General features: G+C 39.7%; 2 protein-coding genes across 4 annotated transcripts; one reads left to right on the forward strand and one right to left on the reverse strand.

Annotated features, from left to right (window-relative positions):
- The first annotated feature begins 758 nt into the window (after positions 1-758).
- LOC115743413 (putative nuclease HARBI1) lies at positions 759-3,493 on the forward strand. 2 transcript variants are annotated; one of them, XM_048285004.1, is made up of 4 exons: positions 759-1,075; positions 1,966-2,492; positions 2,577-2,808; positions 2,987-3,493. In XM_048285004.1, the coding sequence occupies exons 1-4, from the start codon at positions 790-792 to the stop codon at positions 2,995-2,997; spliced, it is 1,056 nt and encodes a 351-aa protein (XP_048140961.1). In that variant the 5' UTR covers positions 759-789; the 3' UTR covers positions 2,998-3,493. The 2 variants fall into 2 exon arrangements, with proteins under 2 accessions (XP_048140961.1, XP_030534035.2); XM_030678175.2 differs by having other exon boundaries at positions 2,896-3,492.
- Positions 3,494-7,341: 3,848 nt separating this feature from the next.
- Positions 7,342-9,033, reverse strand: LOC115743414 (F-box protein PP2-B11-like). Of its 2 annotated transcripts, none has more exons than XM_048285114.1 (3): positions 8,730-9,033; positions 7,894-7,967; positions 7,342-7,809 (listed from the first exon to the last, which is right to left on the reverse strand). In XM_048285114.1, the coding sequence occupies exons 1-3, from the start codon at positions 8,967-8,969 to the stop codon at positions 7,416-7,418; spliced, it is 708 nt and encodes a 235-aa protein (XP_048141071.1). In that variant the 5' UTR covers positions 8,970-9,033; the 3' UTR covers positions 7,342-7,415. The 2 variants fall into 2 exon arrangements, with proteins under 2 accessions (XP_048141071.1, XP_030534037.1); XM_030678177.2 differs by having other exon boundaries at positions 7,364-7,809; positions 7,894-8,012.
- Between the last annotated feature and the right edge of the window lie 11,559 nt (positions 9,034-20,592).

The following is a 20,592-nucleotide window of genomic DNA, read 5'->3' on the forward strand; positions in this document are numbered from 1 at the left end:
GATACAAAAAAAAGTCGTTCGATGATAATTGCGTATTAATAGTTGAATATTAATATGTTTTTTTTTTTTTTGCCAAAGATAGGAGAATGATTAGTATCATCGATTTTTAACATATTGACAAAACCTATCGATAATGATCCTTTTCTAGATTTGGTAAGAAATTGACAATATTCAACTATCAATTTTTAATATCATCGAAATGGCTTCTTAATTCTATTTTCGACGCCTAAGATTGTTCATGCACAATGTCCGGTATTTAGATTTCCAGCACTTAATTTTCAATTTTGCTAAATAGGGCCTAACGCTACATGCCGATTAAGGTTATGAAAGAGGTTTAATATCGCTAATTGATGAATTTTCAATTTTAAGCAATTAATCGGGCCCTTAATTTTGGCTAACTTAAGTTATATAATTTTTTTAATCAAATCTTTAATATATATTGGAAAGATAGCTGTGGTTGAGTAACGGGATATATGTTCTTCTTAGTTTGAAGTTCATTGGATTTTTCAGTCGAATAACCAAAAATAATTAAATGAAATTAATTAGAATTTTCTCAATCCTAATTTTAGATAAATCTACAAAAAAAAAAAAATTCCACAGCTGGCCCCACCAACCAGTTCCCTCCTCCCGGGAAAGAATTTTCGGATTCCCGCTCATCTTTCAAACTCGCCTGAGATTTCACCAAAATTGAGAACGGAGAAGAAATCCCTTTCCTCGTCCCTTCCTGCATCGCTTCCGCTCGCCACCCGATTTCTCTCTGTCTCGCGTCCGTCCTGTTCACCCGAGGTGATGCCCAGCAAGCGGAAATCTGGGGCCGGAGCAGCTTCCGCCTCCGCCCAGAGGGGGAAGGCAAAGAAGCCGAAGGAGGCGCCCGCGGAGGCGCAGGAGCAGCAGCTCAATAGTGAGTTCAGCGAGAGATTAAGTGATGCCTCATCCAATAATGTCGTCCCTTCGAATAGGGCCTGTGCTGGCGACAGGAGACGACGAGGAGCCGGAGTGCCGGTTCGTCGGGGCTCCGATCACCAGGGAGGAAGCTCGCCGGAAATGGCCAAGACGGTATCTGGGTTTGGGCAAGGTAGTCTTTCGTGTCTTTTTTTTTTCCTTTTCTTTTTAGTCATTTTCTCTCGAATATGATTAAGCTCAGTGACTTGTCATTGGGTTTTGGGGCTGGTTTATTTTGCTTGTTAAAAAGTGCTGCTTTAGGCAGAATTTGGTTTTAGTTAGCTTGATGTGAACTGTCATGTGACTCGCAATGGTAGATGAGTTCTTTGCACATAGGGTGGGTTTGGGAATTATTGGTAGGTCCATTGGAGTGAGCAGAGCTTTATGGATGTTTCGAGCTGAGTTCATTGGGAAACTAATGGGTATCTACACCAAGTCTTGTTTAGAAATGCTGTCGATCTAATTGTGAATAAAAGACATGTGGGTTGAGTTAGAAATGATAACACTGCAGCTAATACCTTGAGCTCAATGTAGTGCCTGGAAGTGAGCATTTTTTTTGTTGCAAGTGTGTTGGAGACTTACCTACAGCCATATCCTTTTGGTTCGTACTAGTGAAAATAGCAGAGATAGATAAGGGAAATGTGTCCAAATCAGTAGCTAGAGTTTTTGCTTGAGCCTCAATGGTACTAGTGGTTGCCGTCCTAAATGGCATGCTTGACTGGAAGCAGAATCTGTACAACAAAGCTGTGAACCAACCATGCCTTAATGCCACTTGCATAGAGGCTTTCATCATATCTCTACCTAAAAGGAGACGCAGACTGCTTGAATCTCTTTAAGTAGATTTTAGGAAACATGCTATGGATTTATAGTTGGCTTAATTTCACTCTATGACTTTTGTATTTGAGACTGTGGTTTTTTGTTTTATGATGCAACTATGATGACGTTGTGGCTATTGTTGGTTGTTATTGGATTCCTTACTTATCCGTTGTGTTTATGTTTTTTTCTTTTCGTGTGATGTCATAGGTAATATGGAGGGGGATGAAAGTGGCGTATATAATTGTCGGGTAACACCAGTTGAACAAGACTTTGATGATTTTCATCTTGATATACTGATAGCATGGTTGTGCATTGTTATGCTGGATATGTCCATGCACACGAGAGAACCTATTAGGGACAATGTATTGTCGGGACCCGAATGGGTAAGGGAGGTTCTTTATGGACATCCTCGTAGGGTATATGAAGCTTTTCGAATGGAGAGGCATGTCTTTCTCAATCTCTGTGATTTGATGAAGGCGAGAGGTTGGTTGAAAGATAGTCGATATATTCGGGTAGATGAACAAATTGGGATCTTCTTATCTATGATTTGTCACAAGAACTCCAATAGAGATTTATGTGAGAGATTTCAACGTTCGGGACAAACTATTAGCAAGTACTTCACTATAGTGTTGAAAGCAGTTGTCAAACCGGCAAAAGAGGTTATTGTACCACCTTCCTTTGATGTTGTCCCAAAGGAGATTCTTATGGATCCTAACCATACACGTTACTTCAAGGTAGGATTTTCGTACGTTCCTTTATACCATCGGTTTCATTTTGTCGATAATCTTGTATAATACTAGTTTTTGATAAAATGACGGGGTTGCATAGGTGCTATTGATGGCACCCATGTTCCTACTTCTGTACCTGTGTCAAAGCAGATTCCATTTACAAGCAAGAAAGGAATTACCACTCAAAATGTGATGTGCGTTTGTTCATTTGATATGACATTTTCTTTTGTGTATGCTGGTTGGGAAGGATGCGCCAACGATCGTCGGGTGCTCTCGACAGCACTCGAGACTCCTCGCTTGAAATTTCCTCGACCACCACTAGGTATTTGCTTGTTCTATGAAGAATAACTTACCTTAAGATTGTATCGCAGTTACATATCATGACCAATTTATGAATACCTTATTATAGGCAAATACTACTTGGCAGATTCTGGTTATGCAGCAATTCCGGGATTTTTAACTCCTTTTAAAGATGAACGGTATCTTCTAAGCGATTATAGGGGTAGATTGATACAGCCAAGAACAACAAAAGAATTGTTCAACTATAGGCATTCTTCACTAAGGAATGTCATTGAGAGATCATTTGCCGCATTAAAGAATCGTTTCTTCATTTTGAGACACATGCCTTCTTTTACTATTCGAAAGCAAGCATTTATTGTAATTGCATGTTGTGCTATCCATAATTACATCCGTAATCAAGATAGGAGGGATAAGAACTTTTCCCTTTATGAAGATCTGGAGGATTTGTTTGGACCTACACAAGATGAAGTTACAAACGATACATTGACTGAGGAGGGTACCGAGATGAATATGCTTAGGAAAAGTATTGCCAACATGATGGCGAAGGATCACAATATGCCGGAGATTCCCTGAAATAGTGTTTTTGACTTTTGTAATGTATTTCCGTTTTTTGTATTTGAGGATTTCCTATGTTGGCTCTTGTAATGTGATGTTGTACTTGAGGATTTCCATTATATGCATTTGTGGACTTCCTATTAGTTTCAAAAGATCATTTGCGGTATTAAAGAATTGTTTCTTAAGGGTCGCATATCTTTTGGTGCTGATCTTTTGCAGTGTTGTTGGATGGTATAGTCAAGCAAGGAAGTGGAATTAGGTATTGAATGCAATTCTCTGTTTGGCATTATCATCTCTTTTTTATCTACAAATTAATCCATTTTCCATCAAACGAATTTTTATTCCAAGAAATAGAAATTTTATGTTGTTGTCAAACGAATTTATGTTTTGGGAATAGAAATTTGTGTCGATATCAAATGTATTTCTCTGCTCAGAAACTCGTCCAGGAAATAGAAATAGAAAAAGAAAAATCTATTTCTAGCTAGAAATTGTTTCGGGGAACAGAATGGTTATCATTTGTGCCCTTAGATTCTGCACCTTCAAAATGTGATGTCCTTATCTTTTGGTCACTAGCACTTGTTTTTTTAGTATTTCAAAGTAGGCTCAAATTGACTTGATCATTTTTCAGAATGCTCTCATTTATAGTTAATTAAACTGTTAAGACTCGAATCATTAGACGTACAAGGCACCTATCATTTGTGGGAGGTATTGAAGCTTATTTTTCTATGAAGTTTTGTGCTCCTAAGTAGTTCATTAAGGTGCTTACTCATCAGTTCTTTGGTGCAAGTATTGATCCTTTAATTTGGAAGATAATTATCTAAACTAAACTAGCTAATTAAGTGATGGCATTTGTTCATGGCTGGAGAGTCAGTGAAGACAGAAAACGTTTGCACTTGTTTTAGAAATAATTAGTCTCAAGCCAATGACTTTTACCATGTCGAGTTCACATTCCAGCTCTCTAGTGTGTGGACAAATAATGCAAACGTCATACAAGTTCATCTACTTAAAGGCAATGAACCCTTACTACCATTCTACATTATCGCACATGAGATTATTGACATGCAGTTTCTTTTGTTGCTTTGAATATCCTCTTGTGCTCCCTTTCCTATCTTGCAGAAGCAAAAGGTGGTCAATGGAAACAATAATAAATAGTAAGATTAGATTTGAATATCTGCTTATTTTTTTAGAGATAGGTTCATCTTCTTTTCCTTGTAAACAATATTATTTCCCAGACATTCTAGTACAACATTTCATCTGTAGAGGGGATAACTCTAAAGAAATTATCCAAGCCAAGCGCCACTACACGAAGGCTAGTGTGGATGGGGAGCTTGCTATGATATTGGTGATGATGCCTATGTGAAGGTTAGTTATTAAGATTTTTCTGTCCAAAATTGAAACTATACATATTTTTGCAAATATAAAACATCAGGCCAACGGGATAAAAGGTTTATCTATAGAAGTGAATTTTGATCTAGCACTGGTGTTATTATAGCTTCAATGACTACTTATTTCTTGCTAGTTTAAAATGGCACTATTGTGAAATGATTTAAAGGATTCTACTTATGGTCGTATTGTATAACTTGAAATATGCTTGAACATTTTATGCACCAATCCCATACTTGATACGCATGTAAGTAATGTGGTTTAGTTTGAAGAGTCATTCAAATATCATCTGAATCAAGGGAGTAATATGGCAAACTTTGTGACAATTGACATGACGATCAGGGTGTGCTAGTCTTATGCAAAGATGAGGTAGATCTCTAGTATAACATAGATTACCACCATCATCCCAGTAGCATGAAGCTTGCATACTCTAAATCTAAATTGTCAAGATTGTATTCCATTTTTTGTGTTATTTGTACCATGAAAGACGAGATATAGCACTTTTGTTTGGTGTAAACCTTTCAACGCATGTTGCTCGTACTTTTCTTTTTCGGGATAAATAAAAGGGTGGGAGGGGGGGGTGACCAGTGTGTGTTGCTCATGCTTAATCTCTATTAATAGGTATGCAACATCAAAATCCCAAGTTTGTTCATAGGTGACCTAAGCTTTTCAGTAAAATTATATTTTGATGTGATTAGAGTGTTTGAAAGGTACTTATCTAAATTGTCTCATGAATTGTACAAGACGTATGGTAACATATGGAAAAAAAAAGTGTGAATGCCACATGGCTATGATGATTTCTTGTCTGTGTTTCTACTTTGGCTAATTAAAGTGTAAGGCTCCACAATCCTTTGGCTTGGAAGATGATGTACTTTCTAGTTGAAGATCTATCTAGGTTTTGACTGTCTTTCTTCCTCATCATTTTCCCTTGGATTTTGTTAAGGAGGCTAGAATCTAAGGACTGTCTCACATACTTGGGGAGTTAGGCAGTTGCGAAGTCGTTTTCTAGCTCTTGTTGAGCTGAATGTCACCATTGAAGTGCATTAAACTTCCAAGCGCTTAGCCGTGATTATAGTACACGTTTCTTGATACTCCGATTCCATTTTCCAGGAATGTATTGTTTTGTATGAATTTCAAATTGCGATTGTTAATTTATTTGTCAGAATATTTCATGTATTCTTTATATTTTGGTGCATTTGAGGGAGCTTTAAACCAAGGTACTCCAACTATGTGAAAAAATGTCGTGATTGACAATTTACTAGACAATGGCTTCACAACTAATTGTGAATCGCCATTTATGAATTGCGATGGGACCATATGAACTTCATTGATCACCTTTTTGCCCACTCAAGGGCTGGGGAAGGGGAGGACAACTGTAATTGTAAGATCGTGGAATTGTTTGAGGCAGTTGGCGGCTTAAATTAAGTTTTTGCGCAATGGGATTACAGAGCTCAAGACTGTAAATATGTTAAAGTATGTTCATAATATTTGTTATGCTCTTATCAGCTTTACGATTATCTTATGCTAAGTTCTCTATTTGTCTGTTGACACTGAACAGCAGAATAGTAGTGGCTCGGGACAAGGTTACAATATATACTTATGTGTACCCATCATTTTTCTTGTTAGCACAAGAAGTTTGGATCAGATTATCACACTTAATGTAGGTGGTCTAGGAATGCAAGCAGGCATTCCACTAGAAAAAAGTCTTAGTGATGATCTACTTCACAATTATATGTCCATCTGAGTATTTCTACGTTTCTGCTCTTTCATTTATTCTCCGACATTTACCAGATACATTCAAGTTTGGAAATGCAGTTACAGTTCCTACAGCTAGAGCTTTGGAATGCGCATTGGCTCAAGCTTTCCAAAAAAGTGCCGATGAAGATCCATTGTTTCGGTTGTATGATATATTAGTCTACAAATCTGAGCAACATTCTTCTGCATGTCGTAGAAGTGAACTGTAGGTTTTTGAGAATAAATCACAATGCTTTGGAGTGGAAGCTTTACTCCCAGCTAAAGAGGTGTTATCCTTGAAGAGACTGCAAAGCTGAGGTCGAAGGATTGGTTGTTCGGCACCACGACTTGGAGTGGCGCTCGAGTGCTATCATCCAAGATACAGGAAAAAAAGCTGCACATGAATTAGCTTTTAGAAACCCTTATGTGATTAATTAGCTCTGTACTCTTATGCGGTCGGAGGGTGTGTCTCAGCTTTCTTTTTTGGTTGCTTATGTGAGGACCCTCCGCAGAGTCTTGGCTGTATTTTGTTTGGAAGTACTTCAATGAATGACTTAGTCTACACAGCAAGAATCAAGGTTCTTGCACCCAACTCCTCTTCAATGTATTATTTCCCCTTGTCTCAGTAAATTTCGTCAACGTTCTTGGAGAATAACATTTGGACATTAGGAGGCAACAAGTTGGCCCGCACTTGACCTGAATCTGCAATTGATCTGAAGGAGGTAGAGACCGATGACATGGTGCAAGCATCTTGTAGAGTTGTAACCAAGGATCTAACAGAGTAAATGACAAAACTTGTAGTGCAATTTTTGGTATGATTCCTTAGGATTCTTTAGATAGATTACCTTGGATCGGAGCGAAGCCAGTGTATATTGTTGATACAAGTATACACCTAAATGACTAGCATCAATAAATACGACATCCATGCAACAAAAAGACCCGTGTTTGTCCGGTGATCTAGCGTGTTTCTTTAGGCCTAAGTTCGATCCCTTCAACAATGAGGCCGCTCTTGGGTCTGACAACCTCCCTGAGACTACACACCAGTGTTCCATCATCCCCATTTTCATTGTGGAACTCCCCCATCTCGATCTCCATCCATCCGTCTGCACGCTCGCGGATTGCCCTAGCCTCTCCTCCTCCAGGATCCAGCGTCACGGATCGCCCTTCATCGAGCTCGTCGCTGTCGATGCAGACGTGGGACTTTACCGGCCAATTGAACCCGTCCCCTTGGCCATCGAACCGGAATACGAAATAAGCTGCATAATTTGTTCCGGATGAGAGCATAAAGGTCTCAATTCTTCCTATGATGTGAAACCACCACACGTACTGGAGCCGAGCTACTTCGTCAAACCTGTCGAAAGATTTATCGTTAGGATTATGTTAACGAGTGTCCCAAAACAACTTCTGAGTCGATTTCCGAAAAGCAATATAAGACCTGGATTCTGGTGTAGCCATCCATCTCCAATATCTCCGGTCATCTCCCCATGCGATTGTCAGGTCTCTTGCTCCCAACATAAAACATTTCTTTCCACTCTTCTTATCCAATGAAAGACTCTACTTGACAAATGAACGAATTCACAGATTACTCACTTGCAAGTTGCAAATTTGTTCAATCCCACCATTTGTCTGAAACCAACCTCCACTGTGGATATACTTCATGATACAAAATTAACTTTCCTATCTACTGAATGAAAATTGAGCTTATGCTATATGTCGACAATCGACATCAGGACATGCTACATACAAATCAATTTTGCTTTACAATTCCATCGAACAGAAGTTACGCAAACACGCTCTGTACTTGGCCGGTGAAATTCAATGGAGAATCCTTATCTTACATTGTGAGTATTTTTGTATGAACCCTAGTTCGATTGAGGCCTCATCAATATTCGTCGATCGGTCTTCTTCTTAAACTAGATTTCTCAAAAAAGAAAAAGAAAAACTAGACTTCTCAAGTGTCTGCTAAAATCTATGACATGGTCAATGATGTTTGAACTACTACATTGCTCAATTCATCGTCGATATGGCGACTTCATGGCCTTTACTTTGATAGTTGATCAAATCAAATGGCACCAGTCAGACCACACCACACTCCAATTCTCTGAGAAACCAGAGAAGAATAAAATGACCCACTTAGACTTATACCAGGTAGAAATTTCTCCAAACTTTTTTCTATGCAAAATCATTCAAAAATCGAATAGTTCGACTACGGTAACCAACAATAACACGCTAGGTGCACACGAGCCGTCAATCTCTTGAAACCGAGCTTACCATGTTCCGGCCATCGATCGGGACCGGATGATCGCAGAGATAGCGATAGAGAGACTTCTTGGGTGATATCTGAGGGATCAAGTTCTCGCAGCCAGGAGGCAAGAAATTGGACCACACTTGATCAGAATCTGCAATCGATCTGCAGTTGGTGGAGACGGAGGACATGGTGCAAGCATCTTGCGGAGTGGTGAGAGAGATGATTTGAGCGATCACATCTCCGGACAACATTGTAAACGCCATCTGCTTTTGCTGTTGGTTTTCTCTTCCCTACCCTCGGCCTTGAACGACTTTCTCGAGGGAAAAAGTAAAGCAGCCGTTTGAGGCTGCGTTTGGAACCGCCTTCCCAAGTGGTTTTAGACACCCACAGTCTTTTGGGTCAAGGATAAGATGTTTGGTAAAATTTTTGAAAATATCTTTGGCTCAAAGTGAACCTTCACAAGGCTGAAAGCCCAAGGTAGCTTGAAGGCTGCCTTGGCATTTCAACATTTTCGGCAAGCAACAGTACCGGGTAAGTAAAAAATATTTTTTCGAAACTATCCTCATCTATTTTTTTGATTTTCCGATTTTGGCCTTGTCTATCACTGTTCATCATCTTCTTCGCTTACACCTTGGCCGGAGTGGCCGTGAGGGGACGACCGACCGACCGATCGGAGGGGGGCCGGCGTTGTCATGCAACCTAGCAACCTCGCATGGGCTTGCACGACCGCCACAAGGGGCCATGCGACCCAAGCGAGGGCCGGTCACGCGGCTAGCGTGAAACCCGAGCAAGGCGGCCGTTGTTTTGGGTCCTCGGCGCAGATCCGGGTCGCCGACGCGAAACCTAGGAGAGGTGGCCCTCTTCGGTGGTCAAATCTGGGTCGCCGACACAAAACCCAGGCGAGGTGGCCCTTTGCGATGGTCAAATTTAGGTTCTCGGCGCAGATCGGGGGGGTCGACGCAAAACCCAAGCGAGGCGGCCGACCGGCGGTGGAATGATGGTGGACTTGACGCCGTAGGAGGAGAGGGCGTTGTTAGGGGCCGACCCGAGTCCCGGTCGCGGGTGACGGAGCATTGGAAGGAGAGGGCGTTGTTAGGTGGCAACAATGGTGGACTTGACGTCGTGGGAGGCGAAGAGGCGAGCAACGTCAATCATGGGCTTGCAAGGTCGACCGGGCGGCGGCAACGAGGTCGAGCCCCACCATGGCCGGACGAGGCTCGGCCTCGCCAGCTGCTCCCCTGGCTAATCGCCGGACGGGCTGGAGGTAGGGGAGGGGTTGGGGGAGGAAAAAGAAAAAGAAAAGAAACAAATAAAAATTATACAAAAATCATTAAAAAAAAATACTAAAATACTCAGCCAAAGGTATTTGTCAATTTATGTTTACTAAACAGCATTTTCCCAAATTTTCTTTTGAAGGCACTTTTTAATTACAATTTACCAAATAGCTTTTGAATTTTACAAAATCCTTTCAGACCAAAAGTATTTACATTTTTTCAAAGGCTTTCTCCAAAAGCCTTTCCAAATGCAGCTTGAGTCCATGTCAAAGAAATTGGAAGAACCAGGCCGAGGTCGAGCCAGCCAATCATGGGGGAGGGCTCCTTTCTTTCCTACGGGTCTTTACTACCCAATCTGTAACGCTATTGGAGGAACTGTTACAATAGGCAAATTTTTGAAGCGGCCCACGGGCCTCAATGATAAGTTCTCGGTCTTCCCACGGTAACTGATCTAAAGTCTTCAAGCTGTTAACTAAGTTAAGACTATCTGGCTCAACCAAGAGTCTTTCAGAGTTTCTACCAAAGCCAAGGTTTCCCGCTTGCTCGGCCGAAGAGACGAGGACTGTCTTCGCAAACCCATCTATTAGATTTCCAGAGGAGTTTCGGCACACACAAGCAATTGATCCCTCGTTTGAGCCTGGTACATACGCAGCATCTGTGTTTACATTGAGTTCTCCTTGTTCTGGTGGAACCCAACATCCCTTCGCCTCTGTCCTTAAAGTTGTATTCTTTTTGCTCTGGTCACCCCCATTTAGCAAAATTTCTGAGCATTCCTTTCGCTTTATCCGCGAGGGAATTTGGGTCAAGGTTACATCTTTCTGAAGACGAGGTGATTTCTCGAGTTCCAAATGTTGTGGAACACTGTTGACACTAGTTCAAGATTTGGTGCGCTCTGTTCTTTCCTTATGAACTTACTTAGCCACCTATCAATTCTGGAGACTCGGTATTCTGAGATTTTTACTTTGAGCGCAGGATCCTCCCACACTGGCTTCACCCACTGACAAAGAAGGAATAAGGTTGCATTTGGTCGTCCGGATTTCTAGTCATGATAGAATTGGATAGGATATGATATGAAATTCAAAGATTGTGGCATATCCTATCCACTATTTGATGAATCACAGTAATAAAGCTGGATATGATCATATCCTATATTGTTTATTGTTCGGTATTTACGAAATATCGATATAAATGAATATGAAAATTCATAGACGAAGACTATAAGAATCTCTTATAGTTCATTCTTGAACCTAGTGAGAGAGAAAATATAATCATTTACATTTGCAATTATGAAAAGTTTTGCATCCCTCGCTACTCTCGTTAAACTTCAACATGAACCACAAAACTATGAAGAAGAAGGAGTTTTGACTCTCTTTCTGCTTTCATAGACTTTTGACGTAAACCAAAAAGCTAAGAAGGATAATAAGTTTCGACTCTCTCACTATTTCGTAGAGTTTTGTCGAGAATTAAAAATCTATAAAAGAGTCATGAAACTTCAACATACTCTAGAGATATAGATTAGAAGGAGATAGAGATGCTAGTGTTTTTTTTTTTTTTAGAAATTTCATTACCCCTCATTTTTCGAGAATTAGAAAGATCATTTTCAAGTTTGAATATGTTCACTTAAAATCTAGGTTCTTTAGCTTCATATTTTTTCATTTAAAATATTTTTTTATCATTATTTTTATTCCCTTCCACAATTTCTTAATAAATTTTTTATTAAGTAATAAACTATACCATTGTACTTAAAATAAGTAATGTATATAGACACTAGGGGTGGGTGTGTGTGTGTGTGTGTGTGTGTATGTATGTATGTATGTATGTATGTATGAACTATATATTATAAAGTAGAAATAAATTAATATATAAATTAAAAATAGAATAAATAAAAATGAATATTTTTTATTTTGAGTTTTTTTTTTACATTAGAATTCAAATATAATTTAAATATAATTATTAGTCTAATTTTCCAATTCAAGAAGTTTGTTATCTAGAAAAATAGTTTTTATACCAAGAAGAGAATAAATCATATCCACCTCTATCCCACCTCCCCCGTGAGATAATTTAGCCAAGCTATATCCCCTTTATATCCCACTTTATCATGTCCTGGGTAGGTACCAAATACGGGATAGGATAATTTATCATGATTTTTTTATCCCGACTATCAAACATAACTTAAGTGTTCTGGGGTTCGACATGTACTCCGCAAGCTGGACACACAGGATCAGGTGTGATCTTTCTTCTGAAGAGGTTCTCCTTACTTGGGAGCGCGTTTTGGCATACGCTCCAAATAAAGTTTCAGACTTTGTGGGGGGTATTCATACTCCATATCCTATTCCATAGTTTTCTTGGAGTCTGATATGATGAGGAGCCTGATCAATTTCTGGCTCGCTTGCTATATCTTGGTTATACCAACTCTTTACTAAGTATTGCCCTATTTTTGTTCCAGTCCAGACTAATTGGTCCTTCATCAATTGTGGTCTTATATGGATAGTAAGGATTTCTCTGACAAGTTCTTCGTCAAACATGCACCACAAGGTTGGCTTTTTCCAGGAGTTCTCTTCTCGATTTATCAATTCGGACACTTTTGTTGGTTCGCCTCTATTTTCTGGTCCCCCAATTAGCCCCCTCTTCAGCCATTTATCCTTTCTAATGTCAATGTTTTCACCTTTTCCCACCGACTACTTCACTGAGTCTGCTATTGATGCTTTCCCCATTAAGATACTCTGCCATCCCCAAGAAGGTCCGGATCCCCTCTCTGCTTTCCTCAAGCTTGTGTGAGGATAGTAGATTCCTTTTAAAATCTGACTTCAAAGGTTAGATGGGAGTTGTGCTGGCCTCCAGGCTTGTTTGCCAAGCATGGCCTTGTTAAAGGTAATCAAATCTCTGAATCCGAGGCCTTCCTTATCTTTTCTGTGCTTTAGCATCTCCCACTTCTTCCAGTGTACTCCTGTTTTGGAGCTTTGGTTTTTACACCATAATGCTGCTATTCTTTTCTCAATTGCTTGACAAACAGAAACTGGGATCTTAAAAATGGGCATCACATATTGTGGTAAGGCTTGAACCCCTGTTTTTATGAGGATCTCTTTTCCTGCCTTAGACATTAGGTTTTCTTTCCAGCCTTCCAACTTCATGTTTACCCTTGCCAATATCCAGGCAAACATTTGCTTCTTAGATGCTCTCCAATCAAAGGGAATGCCCAAGTACTTCCCTGTCTTGTCTATTTCCAGGACTCTTAGTTCGTTGGCCATGTTTCTTCGTAAAGTGCTTGGGCAGTTGTGATAGACTGGATCTTCGTCAGTCTGTTTAGTAAATAAGATGGATTATGTAATAAAACTTATGTTTGGAATATGAGATATATGAATTTAAGCGAAGTATTGCTTGATGTCCAGTTCGAAGGTTTGAATTATTGAGGTTTCGATCAGTTAAGTTGGTCTTGGGCTTTGAGCGTGAATGGAACTCCACACCCTTTGACCGACCCCCTCACCCCCTATATAAACCCCCTCTCTCTCTCTCTCCCTCTCTCTCTCATGCGAGACATCCTCCCCATCTCCCTCATTGGTTCCGCCCGCAAGACCACGCTGCGATATCGCTTCCTCCGCTCATTCGAGCTCTTTGATGGCGACAACGGCGGCCACCACTCTTCGAGCTCACTCCCTTGGCCCTCGCTCTCGCTCGATCTCACTTTGGCACCACTTGTTTCCCTCTCTTGCGCTCTCGGTGCTGCACGACAAGGACGAAGACCCAAGCCCATTTTGACGCGATTTGACTCCGGTTTTCTTTGTACGTCGACTCTTAAGCAATTGAAGCCTCTAACTCTTCTGCTTGCTTCCCGATTTGTCGCTGGTTGGGTGCGACTCGATGTTTTGGTTTATGGGAATGAACGAGCATAGATCGTCTTGCATGAGCTAGAAAATGGGTTTGCATGTACGATCCATTGCTTGAATCGAAGTTTGTGAGTCTTGGTGTGTCAATTCTGTGGGCTGATCGTGTTGGTTGTCGTCGAAATGGCGTGAAATTGAATGGTCTTACCTATGGGTTTCGGTCGAGAGGCCCTTATGTGCGTGAGGAGTTGGGTGCTTTGTGAATTGTTTTTTGTCAAAGGAAATCCTGAACTGTGGCTAAGATAGTTAGGTCGAGGTGTGGGTTTGCATTGCATCTAAGATGTAAGCACGAGTTGCGTCTCTGGATTGAAAAGAGGCGTTGAGTTTGGATGGATGAGTTGTCTTGTCTAATTACGTATGGCTGAGTTTGGTCGGGGTGGTTGTCCTGCCTATCGAGTTCTGAGTCGGTTGGTCTGCATTTGAATCTAAGTAATGAATTGAATATTCGTAGGCCAGCATCCCGACATGATTAATTGATATCCGCCTGTTTCCGGATGGTACCCCCTAGGAGCATGAGTGGAAATCGAGAAGCCATCAGCCTGTGTCCTATTGAAATGGAATGCCTGAGGCATGTGTCCCTCAGAAGCCCTGGAGTAGGGGAGAATTGAGATCTATATCCTTCATTAATCTTATGGTCGGTGTTCTATGGACGAAAAGCTGAGGTATTTATCCCTCGGAATCGAGGCCTGTGACCCTTGGAGACGAAATTGAGGCCCGTGTCCTCAAGAATTGGAAAATAATTGAAAACTGAAAAGTACACATCAAGTCTTATGCATGCCCATGTGCTTGTGTGTTTGTGTTATGTGGAGTTGTCATCGAGTTTCATTCTTGCATATTCTGGATGTCGAGTCCTGCTTGATTGAGTGATGAATTGCTAGTTAGCTATTGAGTTAATTGTTTAACTACCGAGCTATTAGCTCACTTTTGTGGTTAAACTGTTTTTCAGATAGCTAGGTATGTCGATTTCTCTTGCCATTCCCACCATTTGTTATGGTGAACCTATTGACTTTGTACATACATGGGAAGAGTATTATGATCATAGACGTAGAGTTGCCCGAGGTGTTGATTCCGCTACGTTTTGTATCACTGATCATGATGGACTCATCCGGTCATCTGTCTTGTCCGTTGCCGTTTGTGCCCCGATGACGACAGTGACAACCACCATGGAGTGGAGCAATGGAGTTATTGGACGGCGAGTTTGTACAGGCAGGTTTTTGGCGGTAGTGTTGTGGTAGACACTTTTTGGTTTGGCCGCTGAATAGTATGGTTATGGATGGGGGTAATGGCGGTGGAGGAAGTAGTTAGTGTTGAGTGATGGTTATCTTTTGCTAGTATCCCAGTTGTTCTCGGAAAACTTTGATGTAAATATAAATGGGATATACATATATATATATACATATATACATATATACATATACTGTATATATATGTATACTTGTTATATATACAGTATATATATGTGTAGATGTTATAATAGCATGACATGTGTGTAGTAAACCCTAAAAGGGCCTAACCTTGTGGTGTGCGTGCTTGCGTTTGATTGTATTGTATTGTTCTGTAGGGATGCTTTCCACGGCGTTTCTCGCATGCGCCTTTGATTCTACACTTAATATCTTCTTAAAGTGGAACCCATTAGAAATACGACGGCATGGGACGTCGTGGGGCCCTCATAGCAGTAAGTGAATGAAACGTGATGATCTGATTGTGGACACTGTATTTTCTCAATATGAATGAAAGGTGATGTGTTTAGACCAAAAAAAAATAAAAACATTGGAAGAAGATTAATTAATTTGCTACGCACCTATTTCTAGATTTTGTAATACATTTCAAGGCTATTCCTTTGCGCCGGCTAACGGTTCTAGAGTTTTCAAGGGAAGGACCGTATTGAAGAAAAGAACCAAAAAAAAAAAAGTCATAAACATATTGTATTTGAGCCAATTCATTCATACAAATATTAAAATACTCTTAAAATTTATCTACATCATCGCTGACTGTGCCATGTAGGACTGTCGGCATTCACATCAACGTTTTATGCCAAAAATGGCCGCATGAATTTAATTGAAAAAATGTGAAAAGATTTAGGACTCAATTGACAAAATTGGCTAGTTAGACTCAATTGACAAAATGTAAAAATATTTATGACTCAATTGGCAAAATTAAAAGATTTAAGATTGAATTGATAAAAGTGCAATGGATTTAGGATTTTTTGGACAACTTCTTGTAAATGTATATTTTAAAATCCGTTGACGGTGACGAAATATTCCTCATATCAACGTCACTCGAAACGAAATAACATTTGCGTTTGTCAATTAATGATGAGAAATAGATGGTTTTGTCGTTAAGGAGGTTTTTCCAACATCATGATATCCTACAAGCATCTTGTGAGAGATGACATGAGAGAATAAATATCTTGGCAAACTTGGAAGTCATTTTTTTAGGAAAAATTACACAAATGATCTCTGAATTTTGATCCAAAGTGTAAAGTTATCCCTAAACTTTTAATTTATTCATTATAGTCCTTAAACTTTAGCACAATGTGTAATATGATATTTGAACTTTTAATTTATTCAATGTATTCCTGAATTTCTGGTGCTTGTTCAATTTAGTCCCTAAACTATAAGAAAATATTCAATATTGTCCCCGGTCTTAAATTAATGGAATGACTATATTAAATATTTCGATATTGTTTGGGGACTACATTGAATATGCACAAAAAATTTAAGGCATATATTGAACAAATTAAAGGTTCAAAGACTAAATCGAACAATAGGTTAGGATTTAAGAACCTCATTGAATAAATTAAAAGTATAGGGCACATTGGATCAAAATTTAGAGATTATTTATGTCATTATCTCTCGTTTTTACATTTCCTTTGATTTTCTCTTCCTTGCCTTGGCTTCTCTAACTTTCTTGACAAGATCAAGGTGATAAGTCAATTGTTTATGCTTGCTCTAGCTCTCTAAGATGTAGTGTGATTGGCAAAACCAATTAACATATGTCGGGAAAAGTACACTAGAAGTACCATAACTTTTGTACAGCGTTCACTTGAGTCTCATAACTTTCAAAACGTTCATTTAAGTGCCATAACTTTCAAAAATCGTTCACTTAAGTACCAATGCTTACGTGGATGCCGGAAAAGCTGACGTGAAAGTCGAAAAAGCTAATGTGGCACCGGCAAACCAATTTTTTGAATATTTTAATGTACATAATGGAAATTTTCATTAGTTTTTATTTTTTTTTACAGATTTTATTTTTCTGGATTTTTTTAATTATTGAATATTTTCAAAAAAAAAAAAAAAGGCAAAACCCTTGCTTTCTATATGGTAGCCGGCGAGGGTCACCACCGGCTAGCCCAAGGGCCAGGGTCGGCTTGCCTTGGGCCGGTGCGGCCACGATGGCTATGGGCAATGGCCATCATGGCCTCGGATCGCCGCGAGCCGGGCGCGTAGCCCTCGCCGGATTTGGGTGAGGGTCTCGCGACCTCGCCGGCCAAAGGCCCCCCACAACAACCGAGGTTGCGAGGGCTGTCGCTCGGGGCCGGGGTTGGCTCGCCTTGGGCCGACGGGGCCCGGACGATCGTCGCAGCCTCGGTTGCCTCGGGGGGCCTTTGGTCGGTGGGGCGCGAGGCCCTCACCCACATCTGGTGAGGGCTTCACGCCCTCGCTCGCGGCAAGCGTCGCCCGGGGCTGTCGTGGCCTCGCCGACCTAGGACGAGCCGACCCCGGCCCCTAGGCTAGTCGGTGGTGGTCGGCGGCGACCCTCGCCGGCCACCACCAAGAAACCGAAGGGTTTTCTCTTGTTTTTTTTTTTTTTGAAATATTAAATAACTAAAATTAAAATAAAAACATTAAAATGAATAAAAAATTTAAAGAAACTTTTAGAAAATATTAAAAAATGTAAAGAAAATTCACATGACACCGATAATTTAACAAAATAATATTGAAAAGTCCATGTCAGCTTTTCCGGCAAAAATAGCACCCAAGTGAATGTTTTTACTCCGATATGGCACTCAAGTGAACGTTTTGAAAGTTATGGCACTCAAGTGAACGTCGTACAAAAGTTATGACACTTCTAGTGTACTTTTCCTAACATATGTCTATCATATATATGAGTGTTGTTCATGCTACATCAGGTACAATCAAATTCACATCATTTCCATTGAATTCCAAAAGGAAATTCCGGCGCTTTGGTTAGGATTTAGCCTAAGGGTCCTAAAATTTTGACTTAAGACCACTCTCATGTGGATTTTAGTAGGGTCAAAGTCAATCGATTTAAAAGCTTAAACTAATAAATGAAAAAATGATTCACTATTCTAATGCTGCAACACTTAAGAAGTGAGTCATTCTTGGTTTTGCAAGAAAGAAGCAAATCTTGAGTTATCTTCCAATATTTTGCAATGAGATCAAGAGAAACCTGGTAGACTCACACAATCGGATCGCGAGAATGGAAATTTTCGATAGATATCTAGTCATCGTACAATATTTTCTTTGTCAAAATCATGCCATAGTTGACTTACTTAGAAATGTCACATTTGATTGCATATGTTAGTTTGTCTACTTGTAATAGGGTATAAGTTGAAAAATATAGAAGCCGGAGACAAAGTTGGAGAAAACCTTAGACTAGAGAATTTGGGATAATTTTCAAAAAAATTTTAAATTAATTGTATGGATATCAATTCAATTTAGTTGAAAATCTTTTGATAATTTGCTAATGTAATCATTCTGGCTAATTTTGGCCGGAAATAATGAACATTGACATCGGCTATCCTATGTGACACGGTCGGTGTTGACGTGAACAATTTTTACAATCTTTTAATAATTTTTATGAGTTTTTTTCCTTTTTTTTTTATTGAGGGCCGGCAACCTTCCCCGGCACTAAGCAAGGGCGTCGTGGCCCTTGCCTAATCTTGCAAGGGCTTAGGCGAGGGTGGGTGAGGGCATCCCAGCCACCGTCAAGGCTACGAACCGGCGGAGAGAAATAAAGAAAAAGGAAGAAAAAGAGAAAAAAATCAGAAAATTTTGTAAAAATTAATCACGTCAATACCGGTCATGCCAGGTAGAATGGTTGGTTTTCACACCAGCAATTTTAGGCTAAAATTGACCAGTATGACATTGGAAAATCTTTAAAAGGCTTAGGACTAAGTTCGTCATCTTGAAAGATTTACGACCGAATTGGCATCCGTACAATATGCTTATCACTTTTTTGGTAATTTTCCCTAAGAGAATTCTTTTTGTGTAATCAAACAGTGAATCAATGATAATAGAGTCAAATGCAAACTTTTTATTACAATTTAGTGTGATTATCCAAGATTCTTCACACATAGATTAGCATGTATCAAAGCTCAGCCATTGAATATTTGTTGATACAAGGGCACTCATAAAAGACTTGCATCAACAATCACCACAGCCCTCCGGCAATGTGATGTAGTACATTTTCTCGTCTAAGTTCGATCCCTTCAACAATAAGACCATATTTGCATCGGACAACATCCCCAAGACAGACACACCAATGCTCCATCATCTCCATTTTTACTGTAGAACTCTCCCGTCTCAATCTCCAACCATCCCGTATGCCTTTCGCTAGTTGTTCTAGTCTTGCCTTCTTTAGGGTCTAGCGTCGCGGTTCGCCGTTCGTCAAGCTCGTCGTTTCCGGTATAGACACGCATCTTTACCGGCCGATCAAATCTGTCCTTGTCGCCTCCAAACTGGAATACGAAATGAGCCGCGTACTTTGTTAGGGATAAGAGCATAAAGGTCTCGATTCTTCGTATGACGTGAAGCCACCACATCACTCGGAGCTGAGACATTGCATTAAACCTGTCCAAGAATTTCTCGTCTCGAAATATGTTTCGATCTGAACTATACTAAGAACAATTATTGAGGTTAAGAGAAACTGCTTCATCTTGGCAAATGATTTTACTCATTTTCTTTGGCCTGGGCACCAGTTTAGCATTGCCTGGATTTTGGTGTAACAATCGGTTTCGAATACCTCTGGTCATCTCCCAATGCTTTCCGCTCTTCTTATTCAAAAGACTCCACTTGACAACATAAAAAAAATTTACAAATGACTCACTCGCAAGTGGCAAATAAATTCGATTTCACCCTTTACCTTACTCTTAAGCTCTGTTTGTTTCGCAAAAAATATAACATTTCTGATCAAGATTTGCTGGAATGATTAAGATATTATTTAAAAAAAATCCATATCGGTGCCGGTTGTGCCACATATGATGGTCAACATCCACTTGAACAATTTTCAATCAAAATTGACCGGATAAACTGAATTGACATAAATGCAAAAAGTTAAGAGTAAATTGGCACTATATATATATTCTATCCGCAACACGGAACTTTCCAAAGCGATTAGTATGTTTTTTTATTTTATTTTATAGAATGTACTGATTAGTATGTTTCGCAAACCAAAATTAATTTCCACTTATTCATGTGCTTTTGTTTTGGCCAAATAAATTAATTTTCATGTTGCAAAAGTGAATTTTGTACTTATTTGTGACTATGGTTTTTCAAGATGACTATTCAGTAAATTTCAATGAGGAGAAGTAAGATCCCATAGTTAATAACGTACTTACAAAAAAGTAAGTTTTAATATGCTAAATAATTAGAAGGGTCAATATCACGAAAAATCCAAAACCGGTACACACGTGACAAATTTTTTGAACTAATTTTTTGACCACCAAAATCCCAAACTGGTACATACGTGACAAAATTACGGCACGT

The sequence above is a fragment of the Rhodamnia argentea genome, chromosome 1, assembly GCF_020921035.1.
Source record: "Rhodamnia argentea isolate NSW1041297 chromosome 1, ASM2092103v1, whole genome shotgun sequence".
NCBI lineage: Eukaryota > Viridiplantae > Streptophyta > Magnoliopsida > Myrtales > Myrtaceae > Rhodamnia > Rhodamnia argentea.